This window comes from Callithrix jacchus, chromosome 7 (assembly GCF_049354715.1).
Source record: "Callithrix jacchus isolate 240 chromosome 7, calJac240_pri, whole genome shotgun sequence".
NCBI classification, from domain to species: domain Eukaryota; kingdom Metazoa; phylum Chordata; class Mammalia; order Primates; family Cebidae; genus Callithrix; species Callithrix jacchus.
Window position 1 is genome coordinate 46,823,449 of NC_133508.1, and position 23,908 is coordinate 46,847,356.

The following is a 23,908-nucleotide window of genomic DNA, read 5'->3' on the forward strand; positions in this document are numbered from 1 at the left end:
TGGTTCATTTACTGTTTACTCTTGTATCAACTGACTCCTCCAATACAATACTAACAGAGGGGAAAAACAGACACCAGCTACAGTGATCATTCCCTGTATTATATCGTATATGACATTAACAGCAAAGGTGTTGTCACTTCCAAAGGTGATGTCATTTTCAACAGGTCCAATTGCAAGCAGGCTCAACAAAGGGAGCTTAGACTCACGGGTCTCTTTCCTAGTTTTTAAAATTTTTTAATTTTTTGAGACGAAGTCTCGCTCTGTCGCCTAGGTGGGAGTGCGGTGGCACAATCTCATTGGCTCACTGCAGCCTCCGCCTTCCAAGTTCAAGGAATTCTCCTGCCTCAGCCTCCCAAGTAGCTGGGATTACAGGTGGCCGCCACTACCCCCAGCTAATTTTTTCTGTTTTTAGTAGAGACAGGGTTTCACCATGTTGGCCAAGCTGGTCTTGAACTCCTGACCTCATGATCCGCTAGCCTTGGCCTCCCAAAGTGCTGGGATTACAGGGCATGAGCCACCGTGCCTGGCCTAATTTTTGTATTTTTAGTAGAGATGGGGTTTCACCATGTTAGGCTGATCTTGAACTCCTGACCTCATGATTCGCTAGCCTTGGCCTCCCAAAGTGCTGGGATTACAGGACACTCCACCACGCCTGGCTAACTGTTGTATTTTTAGTAGAGACGGGGTTTAACCATGCTGGCCAGGCTTGTCTCTAACTACTGACCTTAGGTGATCCAACTGCCTGGCCTCCCAAAGTGTTGGAATTACAGGCATGAGCCACCACGCCGGCCTGTCTCCTAGTTCTAAATGTTGCCATGTTTGCCCTGCTATCCCGAAAGCAATTTTAGGCTATTCTATAGGCACTAACAGACTGCATATCTTTCCCTATGCCACATCTGAAATGCTTTTTCCACTAGAGGGTCACTCCAGCATCTCCTCACGAGGGAGCTCAGGTGTTCTAGGTACCTGCCCCAGACTGAGGTACTCCAAGCTGCGATCTGCCTGGAGGTCCACTGAGAATTGCTGTTTAGGATTTATTACTTCAACTCCCAGCACAGCATCGGAGGGCTTCCCGACCCTCAGGGAACCTGAATTGTGGCCTCCCTTTGTTCATTATAAAATAGAGGACTGGCCATCATCTTGGCCCACCTTCTCTCAGGCCCGGATTTTTTTTTTTGAGACGAAGTTTTGCTCTCGTTACCCAGGCTGGAGTGCAATGGCACAATCTTGGCTCACTGAAACCTCCACCTCCCGGATTCAAGCCTCAGCCTCCCGATTAGCTGGGATTTCAGGCATGTACCACCATGCCCTGCTAATTTTGTCTTTTTAGTAGAAACAGGGTTTTACCATGTTGGTCAGGCTGGTCTTGAACTCCCCACCTAAGATGATCCACCCACTCGGCCTCCCAAAATGCTGGGATGACAGGCATGAGCCACCGTGCCTGGCCTCAGACTTTTTTCCTTTTCCTTTTTCTTTTTTTGAGATAGGGTCTCACTCTTTCACTCAGGCTGGAGAATTGAACCATAGTGGTACTATCTTGGCTCACTGCATCCACGACTTCTAGGGCTTGAGCAATCCTCCTACCTCAGCCTCCCAAATATCTGGGAGTAGCATGTACCACCACACTCTAATTTTTGTATTTTTTTTTTTTTTTGGTAGAGAAGGGGTTTGGCCATGTGGCCCAGGCTAGTCTTGAACTCCTGAGCTCAAGCAATTCATCCACTTCAGCCTCCCAAAATGCTGCAATTACAGGCATGAGCCATTGCGCCTGGCCAGTCCAGATTTCTATGTAGCAGTGATTGGCTCTGGTCAACCCAGCTGTGTGACTCATGGTATTTCACTGTTCTGTAGAGAACTGTACCCCAGTGAGGTTGATATGATTAACCCACCCACAAGGAATGACCTGAGAAACCAAGGTCAGTTACAAAAACAAGACAGTGTCCAAATACGGACGTCTGGCAATGTATTTACTAGAAAACACCTATATCTCCTCAGGTGAGGGGCACTGGGCATCCCGGAAGAGACCAAAGTGCAAGAATGCACCCCTCCTCAACATGCCATGCTTGGCTCCGGGTTCAAACACAGCGAAGATGCTTAAAGCCAATGCAGTGGGCATGCGGAGAGTATTCTAAGGAATCAAAAGACTTCCCCAAAATACGATGCTGATATGGTGTCTGGCCATCCCCATTCTCTGTTTTTGTGAGGACTGTACAAGATTTAACCATTTCCAACTAACTCTTCTTTTTATGGACTATACTCTAGGCTCTGAATTCGTTTTACCTGCATAAGATTGAGAAAGATCTTGAGTACTTAAGAAGAGCATGGAACAGAGGAAAGACCCAATATTAACTAGCTTGAAGCCAGATCTAACTGGAGGAGGTGCCCGTCCCCTGCAGCCACACCCTGCCCTGTCTAAGAAATCATGTGTGTCTGGAACACGCTGCTCCCTCTGGGGCAGCTGTTGAGTTTCTGACTAAAAGAGGGGAAACTATCATCCTGGACAGGAAGTGAGATGGCTCCCATGCATGAGAAGGGGTCTGAGTTAGACATCACCAGTGGAAACTGACTGGAATAGAAATTTAAAGGAAATAGAACCCTAACTATTCTCCCATCGAATCATACATGTTGACCTGTCTAAATTATAAACCAGCCTGAACTTTCCTTTAGCAATGGATGTAATAAAATTTTGGAAATTTGTCATTTAAAAATGTCTTTCCAATATCCCTTCTTTGTCCTGCCTGCCCCCTCCCCCCCACACACACACAGGTGAGGGGACACAGATCAAGGTGGGAGGGATTTTCCAAGACTAAGATTAATAAAAAGAGAGGTTTTTTTATTTTTGAGACAGTCTCACTTTTTTGTCTAGGCTGAAATGCAGTAGTGCAATCTTGCTTACTGCAACCTCTGCCTCCTGGATTTCAGCAATTCTCCTTCCTCAGCCTCCTGAGTAGTTGGGATTACAGATGTGCACCATCACGCCCAGCCGATTTTTGTATTTTTAATAGAGACAAGGTTCCAACATGTTGGCCAGGCTGGTCTCAAACTCCTGATCTCAGGTGAGCCTCCTGGCTCGGCCTCCCAAAGGGCTGGGATTATAGGCGTGAGTCACCACGCCGGGCCTGGAAAGAGATTCTTATATCGAGAATTGGTCAGTGGGGGAGTTTGGAGGAGTGACTGTGAGCCAAAGAAAAAACAGGAGAAGACATGTTGGGAACAGATGCTCAGTGCCGCAAAGAAAACCAGTGCTGAGACAAAGGAGCTCTCGGCAACACGATTTTTACTTCCTGGACTGCAGGAAGGGTACTCTCACTGGCCATCTTGCCACGAGTGTACGATGAACAAAGGAAAACAGACATGTTTATCGCTTACGCATTTGGGGTCGTACTTACTGCTATGTTTGATCTCCGTTGCCTGGAGCCAGACCTCACAATTTAAACTAAAACCCGATTGGCTAACAACTTAAAACTTTTCTAAACAGGTAAAAGCAGTGGAGAGCTGGGACATGCCTGTGAGCATGTCCAGCACAGGTGTCTTGGTTAAAGTACAAGGACATAGAATGTACTACGTGCCTATAAGCATGGCAGGTCTAACAGCTACGTAGGATAGGGCTTCACAAACAGTTATTAGCACACTTATTCTTTAACAAGAAAGGAAACTTTAAAGAGGATCTTTTCTACTTCCTACGAGAAAGAAGAAGGGCTCCCAGGATGGGAGGGAGGGAGGAGAGGGGACCTCACTGCAAACCCCCTCGTTGGTCAAATGGTGCCTGGGCCTTGTTACCAGATCCAGGTTCAGGCATCCCGTGAGTCATGTCAGATGATAACATGGCCTGTCTCACAGGGCTGTGGCTTCATTAAATAACACTGAGAAGTACCCAGAAGAGTGGCCATTATTTTTATTTTTGGTTTTTGAGACGGAGTCTTGCTCTGTTGCCAGGCTGGAGTGCAGTGGTGTGATCTCAGCTCACTGCAACCTTCACTTCCTGGGTTTAAGCGATTCTTCTGCCTTAGCCTCCCAAGTAGCTGGGATCAGGTTCACACCACCACGCCTAGCTAATTTTTGTATCTATTAGCAGAGACGAGGTTCTGCCATGTTGGCCGCGATGGTCTCAATCTCTTGACCTCGTGATCTGCCCACCTCAGCCTCCCAAAGTGCTGGGATTACAGGCGTGAGCCACCGTGCCTGGCCTATTTTTTATTTTTATTTTTTTTTTGAGACAGGGTCTTACTCTGTTGTCCAGACTGAAGTGCAGTGGTGATCCTAGCTTCACAGCAGCCTCAACCTCCTGGGGTTACGTTATCTTCCTACCTTGGTCTCCCAGGGTGCTGGGATTATGGGCATGAGCCACCACACCCAGCTGCTACTATTTTTCTTGGTCACTTATGCATTCCCTTAATCAACGCCCCTTACTTACCCACGCCATAGCTTCCTCCTCACCTCTGACTGAGCTCGCTCTGGCTCTTCTGAATTCCTTCTGCTTCTGTCACCTTTTTCTTCCATGTCGTTATTGATCATATCCTAAGCACTTCCACCACAGTGACTGCCTTCAGCCCCGAGGGCCACCCTCAGAGAGCTTGCATTATCCCAGTTTACAGAAAGCAAACCAAGATGCCAACTTGCCCAAGATCTCCTAGGTGGCAGGTGAAAAGCCAGGAATTGGGCTGGGCGAGGTGGCTCATGCCTGTAATCCCAGCCTGTAACCCCTCTTTGGGAGACTGAGGCACACGGATCACAAGATTAGGGGATCGAGACCATCCTGGCCAACATGGTGAAACCCCATCTCTACCAAAAATACAAAAAAAATTAGTGGGGTGTGGTGGTACACGCCTATAGTACCAGCTACTTGGGAGGCTGAGGCAGGAGAATCGCTTGAACCTGGGAGGCAGAGGTTGCAGTGAGCCAAGATCCAACCACTGCACTCCAGCCTGGGTGACAGAGCGAGACTCTGTCTCAAAAAAAAAAGTCAGGATTTGAACCCAAGTCTTTTAATCATAGGAAACCTCCCTTTCATTCACTCAAAACCATGACCAACTTGGCTGTAGAGACCCCCACCCAGGTGGTGCTGAAGGCTTTAAGAAGCAGACACCCAGATAGAACAGCAAAGTGGGACTATCCGGGGGCCAACAGCCTTCCGAGCTGAGAGCCTCAGTAGCTGACAGAATTCCAGGCGGAGGGCCTCGAGCAGATGCTGCCCCACATAGTTATTCTCTCTGAACAGGTGATTATTATTATCAAACAGGTGTTCTGTGTTTTCTCATAGAACCAAGATAAACTAGGTGGGCAGCTGGTGCCTGCTTACCACTGATCACGGACAAACTAGAAAGTATTCTCCACAAGGGAGCCCTGGGGACAGGTCACATAACCCGTGCTTAAAGGATTGTTTTAACTCGTGTATCATATACATATGCTGTCTTGCTACTTTAGAATGCCCCAAGCAGTTTTCCCCTGCAGGGTGTGGGGGAAGGGGAGCCTGGCAGGTGGGAGGATGGGGGTGGGGGTGGTGGAGGGGGTGGGGGGTGGCCAGGTTTTCCTTGCTGTCGTTCTTCCTAGCAAACAGTATAATTTTCTCATACACTCAGAATTTCTCAACAACTCAACAAGGTTTCTTGGGCACCTGCTCTGAGCCAGACATAGCACTAAGTGCTGGGGGTTCAGAGATGGGTGAGGACAACCCCGCACTCCTACAGCTCAGCTCTGGTGAGCAGGACAGACACTGAAATAAACAACCACCCTATCACCCTATGGTGGAGGGAATACCTGTATTTAAAATCCAGGTGCTTGTCCTGGGTTTTGAAGGCTGAGAAAGAGTTCACCTGGGGAATCAAGTCAGGGAAGGGTGGTGGTTTTGTAAGCTGAGAGTGTAGCCTGTGCTGATGGGAAGACACCTGGGAAGTGGAAGCAATTTGGCGTGGTCGGAGGACCAAGTTCAAGGATGCTGGCATGGAAGGAGGGGTGTGGACAGGGGAGGTCAGGCCATCACTAGTATCTTCCGTGCCGCTAGAAGGTTTTGGATTTTACCCTGTGGGTGATGGCAGTGACTGCAGCGTTTCACCAGGGGAGTGACATGGTGAGACTCATTCTTTCTACCAGATATGCGTGTCTATAATGAATTAGAGACACAGAGTGGATGGCACATCCAGGGAGCTCACTTACTTTCACGTGGGGAGGCAGACAAGGGAATAAAGATGGAAATGGGACTATCCCCACCTGCGCCCAGGGACCCAACCCTCCCACCCCTGAAAATCTATTCTTAATGGAGACTTGCAAAAAAGCCATTCATGCTGTTATTCACGGCAAAATCCAGGAGAAAATGCAAATGTCCATCAGCTGGGGATTGGTTGCCTGAACCAGTGCTATTCATACAACGGAGAACTGCAGAAGGAACAATCTCTAGGCTACATTTTTTTTGTTTGTTTTTGAGATGGTGTTTCGCTCTGTCACCCAGGCTGGAGTGCAGTAGTGTGATCTCAGCTTACTGCAACCTCTGCCTCCCAGGCTCAAGGGATTCTTCTACCTCAGCCTTCTGAGTAGCTGGGATTACAGGTGTATGCCACCAACGCCCTGGCTAGTGTTTGTATTTTTGGTAGGAATGGGGTTTAGCCATGTTGGCCAGGCTAGTTTCGAACTCCTGACCTCAGATGATCTGCCTGCCTTGGCCTCCCAAAGTGCTGGGATTACAGGAGAGAGCCATTGCCCTTGGCCTCTAGGCCACATTTTTAAACCTGAAAAAAGTGATTTTACAGATGGCACAAGAAGAGTTAGAAATATGAATATTGTTAAGTCTTTGTTTATGTTTCCAAGCACAAACAAGGGAAAAAGAAACAAAAACTAAATTAAAATGGTTTCCTAAAAAGAGGAAGTGTGCTGAGGGTAGGGTGGGAAGATGGAGTTTTCTGGATGTACCCTGTTTGCTAGTTTTAACTTTGGAACGTTAAGTAAGGAAGGAAAAAAGCATCCCTGAAACATAAAATGCAACTGATGTTTCAACATAAAAATATTGCAGCACAATTGAACAATTGTACATAGGGCAGTGGCGTAAACACAGAAGGACTTTTTTTTTTTTTTTTCTGGAGACAGTTTCGCTCTTGTTGTCCAGTCTGGAATGCAATGGCACGATCTTGGCTCTCTGCAACCTCCGCCTCCCGGGTTCAAGCCTTTCTCGTGCCTCAGCCTCCTGAGTAGCTGGGATTACAGGCATGTGCCACCATGCCCAGCTAGTTTTTGTATTATTACTAGAGATGGGATTTCTCCATGTTGGTCAGGCTGGTGTCGAACTCCTGACCTCAAGTGATCCGCCTGCCTTGGCCTCCCAAAGTGTTAGGATTACAGGCGTGAGCCACCACGCCCAGCCACAGAAGGACTTTTTCATGTTATCTTAGACACAGGATTTTTCATTTCTTACCTGGTGCAGTATATCCCAAGGACAAGAAGTACCGAGGAATCTTAAACAGTGCTTAGGAATCTTCGTAGTAATGATACTGGTATTGTTATTTTGAAATTGTGTGTGTGCATGCAATTACTATCCTCTACTACTATATGTGCACAAATAATTATGTTAATGTCCTTAGCAACAAGATTTTCAGCATAAAAACAGAGACCCGAATTTAAAAATTAGGCTGGGCTTTGTGGCCAACACCTTTAATCCCAGCACTTTGGGAGGCTGAGGCGGGAGGATCACTGGAGCCCAGGAGTTCAAGACCAGCCTGGGTAACATGTGAGACCTCATCTCTATAAAAAATAAAAATTTATCCAGGCATGGTAGTCCATGCCTGGGTCCCAGCTACTCAGGAGGCTGAGGTTGGAGGATTGCTTGAGCCTGGGAGGTGATGGCTACCATGAGCTGTGGTTGCATTACTGCACTCCACCCTGGGTGACAAAGCAAGACCCTGTCTCAAAAAAAAATTTTTAAAGCTAGATAAAAGCCCTGTAATCATAAATTTAGAAATAGCAGTATGAATTTATAAATTCTTTTTTTTTTTTTTTAGGGACCAGATCTTGCTATACTGCCCTGGCTGGAGTGCAGTGGCTGTTCACAGGCACAATCCCATTACTGATCAGCACAGGAGTTTTGACCTGACCTACTTCTGACCTGGGCTGGTTCACTCCTCCTTAGGTTGTCCCCTGCTCCAGGGAGGTCACCACATTGATGCCAGACTTAGTGCCAACACCTGGCACAGCAGACTACAGCCCAGAACTCCTGGGCTCAAGCAATTCTCCTGCCTCAGCCTTCCAAGTACCTGGGACTACAGGTATGCACAACCACACCTGGCAATAAACTCGTTTTCTCTTTCTAAAAAGCATGTGTTTTCCAGGCCTGTTCAATCAGACGTCCTACCAACAACAACAAGCTCTCAGCAATGCACACCTTGTAACCAGATAATGGCTCCTTTTATTTTTTTCAAGATGGAGTTTTGCTGTGTTGCCCAGGCTGGAGTGCAGTGGGGCGAACTTGGCTCACTGCAACCTCTGCCTTTCGGGATCAAGCAATTTCTCCTGCCTCGGCCTCCTGAGTAGCTGGGATCACAGGTGTGCACCACCACACCTGGCTGATTTTTGTATTTTTAGTAGAGATGGGGTTTCGCCATGTTGGTGAGGCTGTCTTGAACTCCTGACCTCAAGTGATCCACCCACTTCGGCCTCCCAAAGTACTGGGATTACAGGCATGAGCCACTGCACTTGGCCCAGATAGTGGCTTCTAAATATCATTTTTCACTTTGAGGAATCAGGGAACTTTGGAGAAATGACTGATTCCAGATGTGAAACAAGAATGTACAAGATGGGCTGGGTGGCCAGGTATGGTAACTCACGCCTGTAATCCCAGCACTTTGGGAGGTCGAGGTGGGTGGATCACCTGAGGTCAGGAGTTCAAGACGAGCCTGGCCAACATGGCAAAACTCCAAGCCTTTCTAAAATACAAAAATTAGCCAGGCATGGTGGCACATGCCTGTAGCCCTAGCTACTAGGGGGACTGAGGCAAGAGGATCACTTGAACATGGGAGGCAGAGGTTGCAGTGAGCTGAGATCATGTCACTGCACTCCAGCCTGGGCAATAGAGTGAGACTCCATTTCAAAAAAAAAGAAAAGAAGATGGGCTGTGCACAGTGGCTCACTCCTGTAATCCCAGCACTTTGAAAGGCAGGATTGGGAGGATCACTTAAGGCCAGGAGTTCGAGACCAGCCTGTGCATCAGAGCAAGACTCCTGTCTCCAATAAAAAGAAGAATATATAGGAAGAACCTGGGATATCTTTTTAGGCCAGAAAACAAGAAATCTAAGTACTGGATTTATGTCAAAGAGACACTGGGGCCATCTTGAAGGAGCTCCTGGGTCAACCTAAGCATCCAAAAGAACAATAAAAAGAACAGTAACTGCAGTAGACTGAGAACTGAAGCACTAAGTACACAGAATATGAGTTCATTAAAAAATACGTGAAAGGCCGGGTGCGGTGGCTCAAGCCTGTAATCCCAGCACTTTGGGAGGCCGAGGCGGGTGGATCACGAGGTCAAGAGATCGAGACCATCCTGGTCAACATGGTGAAACCCCGTCTCTACTAAAAATACAAAAAATTAGCTGGGCATGGTGGTGCGTGCCTATAATCCCAGCTACTCAGGAGGCTGAGGCAGAATTGCCTGAACCCAGGAGGCGGAGGTTGCGGTGAGCCGAGATCGCGCCATTGCACTCCAGCCTGTGTAACAAGAGCGAAACTCCGTCTCAAAAAAAAAAAAAAACAAACAAAAAACATGAAAGTAAACTCACTGGTAATTTTGAAGGTTGCTAAGGAAACCATTTATTTTTCTGTAAATTGGCAAATAGAAGAAAAGAGTCAGGTATACGTCCCATCTTGCCTGTGCACACTGTGGCTGAGAGATTTCATGGTTGGATCAGTTTCCTGTGGCTCCTGTAATAAAGGACCACAAACTGCGTGGTTTAAAATATCAGAAATTTATTTTCTCACAGTTCTGGACACCAGAAATTTGAAATCAGGGTGTTGGCAGGACCAAGCTCCCCTCAAAGATGCTGGGTGGGGTTGGGGGGTGCTTCCTCCTTGCCTCTCCCAGCTTCTCGTGGTTGCGAGCACTCCTTGGCTTGTGGCTGCATCACTCCAGGCTCTGCTTCCAGCCTCACATGGGCTTCCCCTTTTCTCTGTGTCTTTGTCCCTCTGCTTTTCCCTTATAAGATCATTTGTCATGGGGTCCATTTGGATAATCCAGGAGTTTATCTCAAAATTCTTTACTTGATTACATCTGCAAAGATACGTCTTCTTTTCTTTTTTCCTTCCTTCCCTTTTTCTTCCTTCTCCCCTCCTTTCCCTTCCCTACTTCCTTCCTTTTCCTGCTTTCTCACTTTTTTTCTCTTTCTTTCAACATGGGGACTTCCTCTGTTGCCCAAGCTGGAGTACAGTTGCACAATTGAAGCTTGCTGCAGTCTCAATCTCACAAACTCCTGGGCTCAAGTGATTCTCCAGAATCAGCCTTCCAAGTGGCTGGGACTACAGGCATGCTCAACCACACCCAGCTAATTAAAACAATTTTTTTTATAGAGAAAGGGTTTCATCACATTGTCCAGGCTGGTGTGGAACTCAGGAGCTCAAGTGGTTTGCCCTCCTTGGCCTCCCAAGAACTGGGATTACAAGCATGAGTCACCCCACCTGATCCCCTTTTTCCAAATAAGGTCACATTCACAGGTGCTGCGGGGACATTCTTTTGGGGTGGCCACTGGTCCACCCTACACAGTTGGTGAGTTCTTCTTAGAGGAATTCCAGTAACTTCAGAAGAAATAATTTTGCAACCTCAATGAAATGATGGACCCAGATAACAATCATGACTGGTTTCTGACACCATTAGATTGGAGATTGATGGGATCTTTACCCTATATTGCATTCTATTCTATTCCTTTTTTTTTTTTTAGATGGAATTTCGCTCGTTACCCAGGCTGGAGTGCAATGGCGTGATCTCGGCTCACCGCAACCTCCGCCTCCTGGGTTCAGGCAATTCTCCTGCCTCAGCCTCCTGAGTAGCTGGGACTACAGGCATGCGCCACCATGCCCAGCTAATTTTTTGTATTTTTAGTAGAGATGGAGTTTCACCATGTTGACCAGGATGGTCTTGATCTCTTGACTTCGTGATCCACCCGCCTCGGCCTCCCAAAGTGCTGGGATTACAGGCTTGAGCCACTGTGCCCGGCTATTCTATTCTATTCTATTCTATGCTAGGCTATGCTATTCTATGGGTCAGGCCGAAAACCTCTGGAAACATGGAGCAGGTTAACATCAGTGAACACGAAATAAGTGGATGCTATTTGCTTCCGGAAACTCAGGCCGCAGAAGGAGAAGGATATGTCATTTGCCATGAAGAAGTGTAATTTCGCTCCATCAGGAAGATGGGATTTTTGTCTTCATTCTCTCAATAAACCCCAACCACCTAAGAAGACTATCTGGCACATAAGATGCTCATGAAAATTTGCTGAATGAATTAGCATTTAAAGAAATCCTAAAAATTAACAAGAAAACAACAACCCAAGAGAAAAAATCTTAAGGAGGAAGAAATTGACAATTTACAGGAGGAGAAACAGGAATGATCAATCAATTAGTGAAAAGGCTCGATCTCAATAGTAATTATTAAGGCAATGAAAATTAGAACCACAGTGAGATACCATGTCACAACCTCAGATTGGCAAAAACTTTAAGATCTGATGCTACCTAGTGCAACTGAGGATGTGAAGCAATTTCATCCAGGGCTGGGAGTGTGAACAGGTGTAACCCTGAAAGCAGTTTGCTAAGACCTCATGAAGTCAAACATGGGCATCTCCTAGGACCCAGAAATTCCACTCCAAGTTATTTACTTTACAGAGACTTGCATGAATGCATAAGAAACAAAAATGCTCCTGGCAGCATTACTTGTAATGGAAGAATGTAGAAAACAACCTAAAGGTTTGCTGACAGGTGAATGTAAAATGGTGATGTTTTAGAGATCATATTATGCAATGGTAGAAACAATGGGCTAGAAATTGAAAATTAGAAATATGAGCATGAGGCCAGATGTGGCCGGGAGGAAGGAAGGAAGGAAGGAAGGAAGGAAGGAAGGAAGGAAGGAAGGAAGGAAAAAGAAAAGACAGAAAGACAGACTGAAAGAGAAAGAGAGAGGGAGGGAGGAAGGGAGGGAGGGAGGGAGGGAGGAAACCGAATTAAGAGTAGTGAGGAAACCGGGTGCCATGGCTCACGCCTGTAATCCCAGCACTTTGGGAGGCTGAGGTGGGTGGATCACGAGGTCAAGAGATCGAGACCATCCTGGTCAACATGGTGAAACCCTGTCTCTACTAAAAATACAAAAAATTAGCTGGGCATGGTGGTGCGTGCCTGTAATCCCAGCTACTCAGGAGGCTGAGGCAGAATTGCCTGAACCCAGGAGGCAGAGGTTGCGGTGAGCCGAGATCACGCCATTGCACTCCAGCCTGGGTAACGAGAGCGAAACTCCGTCTCAAGGAAAAAAAAAAAAAGAGTAGTGAGGAGGTTGCATCCATTATGAGGTGGGTGGAAGAGAACGCAGTCTTTAACCGTCTGTAATGACTTATTGCCCGAGGTGGGTGGTGATACATGGGTATTTATTACTCTTTATTACCTTTATTACTATCTATCCCTTTAAAACAAAAATCTGATTACATCATTTCCTACTTCAAAACTTCCAGTATTTCCCATTACACTTTTTAAAAGATTAACCTTTTATTCAATGTTATAATATAGGTAGTATTATAAGTGTGCCATAATCTCTCTTTTTTGAGTCTGAGTCTCACTCTGTTGCCCAGGCTGGAGTGCAGGGGTGCGATCTTGGCTCACTGCAGCCTCCACCTCCAGCTTCAAGCAGTTCTTGTGTGTCAGTTTCCCAAGTAGCTGGGATTGCGGGTGTCCACCACCACAGCTGGCTCATTTTTGTATTTCAGTAGAGACAGGGTTTCACCATGTTGCCCAGGCTGGTTGAGAACTCCCGACCTCAGGTGATCCACCCGCCTCAACCTCCCAAAGTGCTGGGATTGAGCTACAGCGCGTGGCCCCCATTACACTTTGAATGAATTCTGAAGTCCTAGCTGTGGTCTGTCCCATTGGCCTGCCTGCTTTCTGGGCATCGTCTGTTTCTGCTCTCCCTTTTCTCACTGAGCTCTGGCCGCAGCATTCCTCGGAGACACCAGATGTGTTCCGGCCACAGGGCCTTTGCATGTGCCATTCCCTGCACTGAACACGGGGCACGGATCTCTCCTCCTTCCTGACTTGCTTCTTTACCCACCTCACAAAGGCCACCGGACCATCTTCTGTTTTACCCCAGAGATGACAATGAGCTTGAAAGCACCGGGATCTCTCAGGCAGCACCGAAACAGGCAGCCTTTTCACCTTTGTGCCCTGAGCTTTGAGCCCAGAGCTGAGCCAACTGCTCCTACTGTGAGCCTATTCAGGGAGGGCTTGCCTATCAACATGGCTGCACCAGGCTCTGGAAAGAGTGTGTCTTGGTTGGGTTCAGTGGCTCATGCTTGTAATCCCAGCTACTTGAGAGGCTGAGGCAGGAGAATTGCTTGAACCTGGGAGGCGGAGGTTGCAGTGAGCCAAGATTGCCCCACTGCATTCCAGCCTGGGGTGCATCTCCAAAAAAAAAAAGAAAGAAAAGGAAAGAAGAGAAACAAAAGAGGTTGTCCTGTAGGTGGGAAGGGCTGCCCTCTGAGTGGAATCATGGTGGTCTCCAGAAATCTCCTCCACCTGATTCCTGGGCTGGAGGAGCCACGTGTTCCCTGAAGCCACCTGGGGCCACTGGGAGATTCTGGTCTGAGGTGGCAGTGCAGTTCCAAATGCAGAAAGTGAGGCTGGGGTGTCTGGGATGAGGCAGGTGGGAACTGGGCTCAGCACTGGGCTAACTCTTGGGGACCTTTTATTTACCAGGCTCACCCACATGTATGTTGTGCTTCAAAAGTTCCTGAAAGTTCTTGGGCATGGTGGCTCATGCCTGTAATCCCAGCACTTTAGGAGGCTGAGGCAGGAGGATCACTTGAGCCCAGGAGTTCAAGACCAGCTTGGGCAACGTAACGAGAACTTGTCTCTACAATAATGAAAATAAAAATAAATTTAAGTAAACATTCCTGAAAATTCCCATGGATCTCAGCTTATCTTGAGTTTCTCAGCAACTCCATGAGCTGGGAACTCTGATTGCCAAGTTACAAGTAGAGAAATTAGGGCCCAGCTTTCATTAGCAACAGAGTCAGTATTTGAACTCAGGTCGCAGACTCTAAGCTGGTCATCTTTCCCGCGTTCTATGACTCCACCCTTTGCACTGAAGGAGAAGGACCCAGGTAGCGCTCCCACCAATATGACTAAAGAATCCAGAAAAATCATTATTTTCAGCATGTAATGAAAAAACTTTGAGGCTGGGCATGGTGGCTCATGCCTGTAATCCCACCACTTTGGGAGGCCAAGGCAGGCAGATCACCTGAGGTCAAGAGTTTGAGACCAGCCTGACCAACCACGGAGAAACCCCATCTCTACTAAAAATACAAAATTAGCTGGGCGTGGTGGCGCACGCCTGTGAGCCCAGCTACTCAGGAGGCTGAAGCAGCAGAATCACTTGAACCCAGGAGGTGGAAGTTTCAGTGAGCCAAGATCATGTCACTGCACTCCAGCCTGGGCAAAAGAGCAATCTCTTTCTCAAAAAAAAAAAAAAAAAAAAAAAAAGAGAGAGAGAGAACAAAAAGCTTGAGGGGGGTTCTGAAGCCTCCTTGGCCCTGGGCAAGCTGTCGTTTTCCCTGTACTTCTCACAGACCTGGAACCACAACTGTTCCAACAGCGACAGTTTACAGGGTGTTCATTAGCACTCAGCGTGGTTCTCATGGAGGGATGGTGGGCTTGGGGCTCAGCCTGGGGGAGTCTGCTTTCTGGAAAGGCAAATATGAGCCGGGAAGCTGCTGGGTGAACTGAATCATGCAATGAGAATTTCCTGGGGCTGGGCATAGTGGCTCACACCTGTAATCCCAGCACTTTAGGAGGCTGAGGCAGGAGGACTGCTTGAGCCCAAGTTCAAGACAAGCCTGGGCAACATAGCAAGACCCTGTCTCTACAAAAAATAAACAATTAGCTGGGCATGGTGCTGTGTACCTGTGGTCCCAGCTACTCTGGAGGCTGGGGTGGGAGGATCACTTAAGCCCAGAAAGTGGAGGTTGCAGTGAGCCAAGATTGCACCACTGCACTCCAGCCTAGGTGACAGAGCAAGACCCTGCCTCAAACAAAGAAAGAAAGAGTTTCCTGAGGCCCTGCTGTGGCAGACACCCCTTCTGCAGGTCAGGGTTGGGCGGGAGGCAGGTGGCCCCTGTTACTGCCACGTGAGTGCCTCTAGGTGGCATGCTGGAGGTGGGTCTCACCTGGGGTGGCAAGGAGGGTGAATCTGGGGACAAGCAGGTATTTCCCAGATGTGAAAGGTCGAGCAGGATCGGAGCGAGGTGGGGAGGCCAGGGCAGGTGGTGCAACAGGAAGTGAGTGAAGAGCCTGTTTTATTTTGTTTTTGAGATAGGCTCTCACTCTGTCTCCCTTGCTGGAGTGCAGTGGTGTGATCACAGCTCACTGCTGTCTCGACCTCCTGTGCTCAAGCAATCCTCCTGCCTCAGCCTCCCGAGCAGCTGGGACCTCAGGTGCATACCATCATGCCTGGCTAAATTTTGTATTTTTTGTAAAGACAGGATCTTGCTATGTTGCCCAAGCTGGTCTGGAACTCCTGGGCTCAAGGAATTCTCCTGCCTCGGTCTCCCAAAGTGCTGAGATTATAGGCATAAGCCACCACACCTGGACCTGAAATTCGTTTAAAAACTAAAACTAAGGGGCTGGGTGCAGTGGCTCACCCCTGCAACCCCAGCACTTTGGGAGCCTGAGGTGGGAGGATCACCTAAGATCAGGAGTTTTAGACCAGCCTGGCCAACATGGTGAAACCCCATCTCCACTAAAATACAAAAATTAGCCCGGTGTGGTGCATCCCTGTACTCCCAGCTACTTAGGAGACTGAGGCAGGAGAATTGCTTGAACCTGGGAGGTGGAGGCTGCAGTGAGCCGAGATCGTGCCACTGCACTGCAGCCTGGGCGGCAGAGCAAGACTCTGTCTCAAAAAAACCAAGAAAACTAAAACTAAAAGTAAAACAAACCCGAGAAGATATAAAAGGCCTTCAAGTGCTAGTACTTTTGGGCTAACGTTCACTTTTTAAACTACATTGCTGAGGCCAACTTTGTTCTCTAGAAACCTCCTAGAAGCTGCAGTGCATGCGTGGGTCCCCAGCCACTCTGGGACATCCTCTCCAGCAGAAAGAACCATGTTCTTTAAACAGCCACAAAACCATGTTATCGGGGGGAGAGAGGTCACTGAGCCACTGCTCCCGGCGTTGGGGGTGGGGTGGACAGAAGCTGGGACGACGTCTTAGTGGGACCGGGAACCTCGATGTTCCTATACTGGTTCCTGTAAATTTATGTTGCTCAATAAAAGTTTTGAAAAACAAAATATTCTTTAGAAACAGCTCGTTAGCTGTTCCACAGAGCCGGCAGTGGGTGTTCCTCTCGCTGGTGCCAGAAATTCTCTGAAAGGTCTTCTGTGTCGGTGCCATTTTGTAAAAAACAAAACAAACAAAAACAAAAAAACCCAAAACCTAATGCAAGGACAGATTTTGCACAGATTGGAGGGGCCGAGCAGACCCCGCAGCCCCGGCAGGGAGGTGCTGCCCTCCAGTGGCCACTATAAGAACAGTAGGGCCTGTGCCCAGGAGACCTCAGAGATCATTTTTCATATTGGTAAATTGAGGCACAGAGATCTATAGAGGTCTCGAGGTAAGTTACTAGCATATCAAGGACAAAGGGCAGATTGTGTGTCCCTGGGCTGTTCCACTGGGGTGTGGGGGCTCTGGATATGGGGACATTGATCCCTGTTGCCTCCCTGTGCTGCTTAGGGAATTTCCAAGCACCCTCACATGGGCGTGATGGGGGTCCCTCACCCCACCGACAGCCGAAGGGATGGTGGGCCAGTGGTCACTCAGATGCCCCCTCTCACGCCTCAGTAATTGACATCTGAATGCCAAGGCCGTGCAGAGGGGACCATGATTGGCACATGGCCACCCTGAACCTCTCAGGAGTGCTCGCTGTGGAGCAGATGTTAAGCCCTTCCTAGGAAAGCTGCTGTCCAGGGAGAAGGAGGCAGGGCTGGAGAGAAGCAGAGGAGGACCTTTGGGCTTCAGAGGGGGGTCAGCATGGCGGGGGTGGCAGATGAGGACCTGCTGGTGACCACTGGACCAGGCTGAACTTCCTGCCCTTGACTTCCACAGAAATTCCCTGCAGGCCTCGGTCGCATTTCTGCTTTTCACAAACACAGTTCCCAAAGAAGACGCATGCCTTTGATTTTGCTGGAGCCTCGGGCAGGCTTTTCCATCTCCACATCCTGACGAGGGTGCTGGGACCAGTGTGCCCTGACACAGCTTCCCAGTGGGGTGCCGGGACCCGCTCCCATTCCTGTGCTCCCTTTGACCGACTGCATCCCTGGAATGGCCTATGGGATAAGTTAGCAAGAGGTGGAGGGCGGGTGCATTTTCCAGCTAGCTCCAGGCAGTCTCAGCTCCACCAAGGCAGACCCCTGGGCTGAGTTTGAGGGTGTCAGGTCCCCAGCATCTTCCAAACGTGGGGCAAACGCCCCCTCAGTCTCTGCGTCAGAGCTTCCCACCCTCCCCTCACAGTATAATGGGCTGCTGTGGGTGGAGGCCAGAGAGGCCCCTGACGGCACTGGGGTTTGGGGTGCTGCTCACGCGCTGACCCCTCTTTGAGAGGGGCCCTGAGAGACGCCTGCTTGTGTAGTCTTAGAGACAGCTGGGTGCAGTAGCTCATGCCTGTAATCCCAACACTTTGGGAGGCTGAGGCAGGTGGCTAGCCTGAGCTCAGGACTTCGAGACCAGCCTGGCCAACATGGTGAAACCCCATCTCTACTAAAATACAAAAACTAGCTGAGTGTGGTGTGCGTGCCTGTAATTCCAGCTTCTTGGGAGACTCGGGCAGGAGAATCACTTAAACCTGGGAGGTGGAGGTTGCAGTGAGCTGAGATCACACCACTGCACCCCAGCCTGGGTGACAGAGCAAGACTTGGCCAAAAAAAAAAAAAAAAAAAAAAGTCCTTTATGGCCTACAAGCTTCTCTTTGAAAATAAAAACACTACAGAGAAAGTTAATTGACTAAGCATTATCACTTAATGAAATCTTAGTGTGGATTAAACCACAGATTGTAAGTACTTTCATTGTGATGCCTTTCTTTTGGGATTAGGATGGCGGATTTGATAAGGACGAAAAGAGTATTAGAGGCAACGGACTGAGGGAGGCCTGAGGCTGCTGGCTGAGTGGCAGTTTCATCAGGGGCGGGCAGGGACCTTGAGGCCAAACTGCTGGGAGCTGCAGATTTGCTGGGTGTCAGCCCAACTGGTCCCGGGAGGATAGTGGGGGTGGAGGAGGGTCCCTCCATGTAGACAGTGACACGGGACACTGAGGTCAGCCAGCTCATGGACTGTGCTCCCTGGGGAGAGGCAGTGCTGGCTCTGGGACCTCTGGGAGCCTGAGTGCAAATGGTCAACCTGGGGTCCCCGTGTCACAGGAAGAGGGAGCCATGCCGGGGATTCCTGAGTACCAGCAAGGGCCTCCAGGGCTCTGTAGGCAATGATTTTTTTCTTTGTTTTGAGACAGAGTTTGGCTCTGTCATCCAGGCCGGGGTACAATGGCATGATCTCGGCTCATTGCAACCTCTGCCTCCCAGGCTCAAACAATCACTTCAGCCTCCAGAATAGCTGGGACTACAGGCATAGGCCTCCATGCCCAGCTAATTTTTGTATTTTTTGTAGAGAGAGGGTTTCACCATGTTGCCCAGGCTGATCTTGAACTCCTGACCTCAAGGGATCCTCCTGCCTTGGCCTCCCAAAGTGTTGGGATGACATGTATAAGCTACGATGCCTAGCCTATAGAACTATTGATAAAACAAAAATAGAATATAAAACCTCAAATCATGGATATTAAAACTGAGCAAAGTTAATCAATTTAACAAAAAGAAAGGAAAAATTTAAAAATAGAGCAAGAACATATAAAGCATAAAATAAGACGCAGAAGAACAAACATCAGTTGTAGGAAATATGAATGGATTAAACTCTCTATTCAAGGGCAAATATTCTCAGACTGGATCAAAGAATAAAAAACTAGGACACAGCTAGAACATAAGACAGGCTGGGTGTGGTGGCTCACACCTTTAATCCCAGCACTTTGGGAGGCTGAGGCAGGAGGATCTGTGGAGGCCATGAGTTTGAGATCAGCTTGGGCAACACAGTGAGACTCTATCCCTACAAAAAATACAAAAATTAGACAGGTAGGGTAGTGTGCACCTGTAATCCCAGCTATTGAGGAGGCTGAGGCAGAAGGATAGCTTAGTGCAGGATTTGGAGGCCGCAGTGAGTCATAATTGCACCAGTGCACTCCAGCCTGGGTGGCAGAGTGAGACCCAGTCTCTAAAACAACTACCATAACAATACAAGGCAAAAATCAAAAAGCTAAGACAACAGAGAGGTTAATGCAAATGCAACTGTTGCCAGGCTGGAGTGCACTGGCGAGATCTCGGCTCACCACCACCTACGCCTCCTGGGTTTGAGCAATTTCCCTGCCCCAGCCTTCCGAGTAGGTGGGACTACAGTGCATGCTAACACGTCTGGCTAGTTTTTGTACTTTCAGTAAAGAAGGGGTTTCACCATGTTGGCCAGGCTGGTCTCCAACTCCTGAGCTCAAGTAATGCATCCACTTTGGCCTCCCAAAGTGCTGGGATTACAGGCATGAGCCACTGTGCCAAGCCAACAGAAATATGCCTGTAGAGCCCATGGCTGAGAATATGAAAGACAGGTTGAAAGAGCAGATGGAGAGGGACGTAGAGATTTTATCAAGTTGGCATTTCAGTGGCACTGAGGATGCCAAGAACACCCAAATCCTCACCGGGAACACCCTTTTCTCCCAGATCTCTATGAGGGACAGCTGCTCTGTGCCCTCCTTGTTCTCAGTCCCTGTGTTTTGGGTGGGATGTGCTCTAACCTGTTAACTACAAGGACTGTTTTCAGGGATAGATGTGATCAAGGAACCCAATCAGGTCCCACCCCAGAATGTGGAGGGACTCAACCACAACGTGCACAGAACTAAATGCATGGTCTTCCCCAAAAAGCCTTTTCTCTTGGCCCCAGATTCAGTAAGTGGTGCCACCATCCATCTGATGAAGGATGTAGGCACCAGCAAACATCTGTAACCTCTCCCTCCCCATCACCCACTCTCCATCCATGACTGAGCCCCATTGATCTCGCCTCCTAAACCTCTCCCGCTGTAGTCTCCACAGCCTCTCCCGACCTCCCTTCTCATTGAGCCCTCTCATCAAGCCACCAGCCTCTCTTCCTAGACTACAGAAGTGGCCTAACTCGTCGCCTTAGTTCCACACTTGCTTCTCCCTACATTTGTCGATTCTAGTCCATTATCCAAGCTGGGGTCGCAGCCATTTTTTTTTTTAAGACAAGTCTTGCTCTGTTGCCCAGGCTAACACGCAGTGCACTCAACCTCCTGGGCTTGGGTGATCCTCCCACCTTAGCCTCCCAGGTAGCTGGGACCACAGGCACATGCCACCACACCCAACTAATTTTTATATTTTTTTGTAGAGATAGGAGTTTTGCTATGTTGCCCAGGCTGGTCTCAAACTCCTGGGTTCAAGCAATCCTCCTGCCTCAGCCTCCCAAAGTGACTGGATTACAGGCGTGAGTCACTGTACCTGGCCCATTCTTTCTTTCTTTTTTTTTTTGGTGCCCATTAACCATCCCCATCTTCCTGCTGCTTTGTTCTTTAATGAACTATTTTATTCAAGACGTTTGTTCTCAGAGACAGGAAACCCAGAACACACAGATTTTAGCAACCCAGGGAATCCATTGGTTCACCTACCAGAAGAATCCAGGGGAGGTTTGGCTTCCAGTACAGCTGGAGCCCAGGGTCCAGAGTGAAGCGTCAGAAGTTGGTCATCCTGTCTCAGCTCTGCGTCCTGTATGCCGGCCTTGCCTTCAGGTGACCAGTCTCCTGAATGGGTCCTAGAAGCTCCAGGATTCCAGCCTCGCAGTCCAGCCATCCAGGAGGACCGGCATAGAGATCCCTTCCCTAAAGTGAGACCCTGAAGAGAGTCCTTTGGGCAAAAGGGAGATTGGGGGGCCAGGCATGGTAGCTCACGCCTGTAATCCCAGCACTTTGGGAGGTCGAGACAGGTGGATCATGAGGTCAGGAGATCAAGACCATCCTGGCTAACACGGTGAAACCCCATCTCCACTAAAAAAAAAAAAAAAAAAAAAAAAAAAAATAGCCGGGTGTGGTGGCACACATCTGTAGTCCCAGCTATTTGAGAGGCTGAGGCAGAAGAATCACTTGAACCCAGAAGGCCGAGGTTGCAATGAGCCAAGATTGCACCACTACACTCTAGCAAGTGTAGGGGGACAGAGCAAGACTCTGTCTCAAATTTAATAAAAAGGGAGATTAGGAAAGAAGGCCACCCAATAAAGGGAGAGGGCAAGGAAAGCTGACGTCAGGTTGCAGATCTGGGTGGAGGAATGTATAAGTTCGTTTTCATGCTACTGATAAAGATATACCTGAGAATGGGCAATTTACAAAAGAAAGAGGTTCCACATGGCTGGGGAGGCCTCCCAAACATGGCAGAAGGCCAGGAGCAGCAAATCACATCTTACATGGATGGCGGCAGGCAAAGAAAGAGAGAGCTTGTGCAGGGAAACACCTCTTTTTACAACCATCAGATCTCATGAGACAGTCATGAGAATAGCTCGGGAAAGACCTGCCCTCAGGATTCAATTACCTCCACCGGGTCTCTCCCACAGCATGTGTGAATTCAAGAGGAGATTTGGGTGGGGACATAGCCAATCCATAACAAGGGAGAAAGGGAGCCTTTGAGCATTCATAAGCACCAGCTGGTCCTTCCCTGGCTTTAGGGTTCAAATCCACATGGCTGCAATTTACAAAGGACATAAAAACAAACCAACCCTAAACTAAAACCTCAGTGGCGCCTCCTGGTGTCTGACAGAAACAATCACAAAATCATTTTGGGGCCACTGTAGATATTTGAATATGGTGGGCTATTAGATATTAAGGAATTATTTTGAATTTTGGTATGTGAAATAAAGGTATTATATAAAAACATTACTTTATTTATTTATTTATTATTTTTCGAGACAGAGTCTCGCTCTGTCACCCAGGCTGGAATGCAGTGGTGCAATCTCAGGTCACTGCAACCACTGCCTCCCAGGTTCAAGTGATTCTCCTGCCTCAGCCTCCTGAGTTGCTGGGATTACAGGTGCATGCCACCATGCCCAGCTAAGTTTTGTATTTTTAGTAGAGACAGGGTGTCACCATGTTGGTCAGGCTGGTCTTGAACTCCTGACCTTGTGATCCGCTTGCCTTGGCCTCCCAAAGTGCTGGGTAAGCCACCGCGCCCAGCCCATGACTTTATTTTTTAGAGATCCATAATAAGATATTTAGGGGTAAGATGTCATAATGTCTATGATTTATTTTACAATATTTCAGCAGAAGAGGAGGATAAGGAGGAGGGGAGGAAATGTGGCACAATGTTTCATTTTTTTAAAATTAAAAATATGTTTTTAAAAAATGAGACAAGACCTTGCTATGCTAGCCAGGCTGGTCTTGAAATCCTGGCTGCAATCAGTCCTTCACCTTGGCCTCCCAAAGTGCTGAGATTATAGGCATGAGCCACTGTGCCCGGCCCAAAATGTTTCTAATGTTTGGTTTTTAAAGGAGCCATTACTGAGAGCAGGTTTTCATTAAAGGGAAGTTTCTAAGAGCTTGAGGAGACCGCGACCTTTTGAAGCCCGAGTAAAGAGGGGGCTATAGGTAAAAAAGAACAAGCATGGAGTCTGGGCCTGTAATCCTAGCACTTCGGGAAGCTGAGGTGGGAGGATTGCTTGAGCTCAGGAGTTCAAGACTAACCTTGGCAACACAGCGAGACAAAAGGTAAGATATCTCTACAAAAGATAAAAAATATTACCTGGGTGTGATGGCACGTGCCTATAGTGCCAGCTACTCAGGAGGCTGAGATGGAAGGACGGATTCACATATTCGGATTCATGGTTACACTGGGCGTGAAGTGCCAGGGTAGGCAGTTTGCAGGAGTGACTGGAAGGCCCTCTAATGAAAAGTAACTCAAAAAACCATGAATCGGAATGAGTGGGGCTGACAGAAGGGAGCACCACCAAGCTTCACCCTGAGCCCGGTGCAGGCTTTGCCCTCCTGGGAAACTTGGCCTGTGCATTCTCCCTTATCTGTGGAGTCACGGATTTGGAGCACCTGCGCTTAGGAAGAATGATCAGTGAAGCCAAGCAAAGTTCAGAGACCTGCCCCGTCTTCATCTCCAAACAAGATAGGAGACAGCGGCAGGCAGAGTGACTCAGCCTGACCCCAACCTCAGTAACAAACTCTGATGAGGCCACGTGGGGAGAGGCTGCAGCTCTTAGAACTTGGAGCCATGGTCACCTGACCCTGGAATGAAACCCAATAAACAAGCATTTATGGAACACCCACTGGAAGTGCTTACAAGGCACTGAGCTAAGTACCGTCAAGAACCTTGATCTCAAAGGCTGAAGCAGGTGGTGATGTGCTAGGTGGTAGGTGACGGAAGAGAATGCTTTTCCCATGCAATGGCATAGGAAAGAAATCCCAGAGAATTTTAGGGACTGACTCGAGTCATGACGTCTGTAGCAAAGCGGAGAATAGATTTCAGATCTTCTGATTTTCTTTCTTTTTTTTTTTTGAGATGGAGTCTTATTCCTCTGTTTCGAAGGCTGGAGTACAGTGGC

General features: G+C 48.3%; 1 protein-coding gene across 2 annotated transcripts in view; it reads left to right on the forward strand.

Annotated features, from left to right (window-relative positions):
- Window positions 1-8,292, forward strand: part of CA6 (carbonic anhydrase 6) — a 36,101-nt gene extending 27,809 nt beyond the window's left edge. Inside the window, exon 8 of one of the 2 annotated variants that reach the window (XM_035307619.3) lies at window positions 7,986-8,292. In XM_035307619.3, the coding sequence (XP_035163510.1) occupies window positions 7,986-8,077 (92 nt within the window). In that variant the 3' untranslated portion in view covers window positions 8,078-8,292. Of the gene's footprint in view, window positions 1-2,262; window positions 2,705-7,985 lie in introns of those variants that run through there. The other variant, XM_035307620.3, reaches the window with a different exon arrangement.
- The last annotated feature ends 15,616 nt before the right edge of the window (window positions 8,293-23,908 follow it).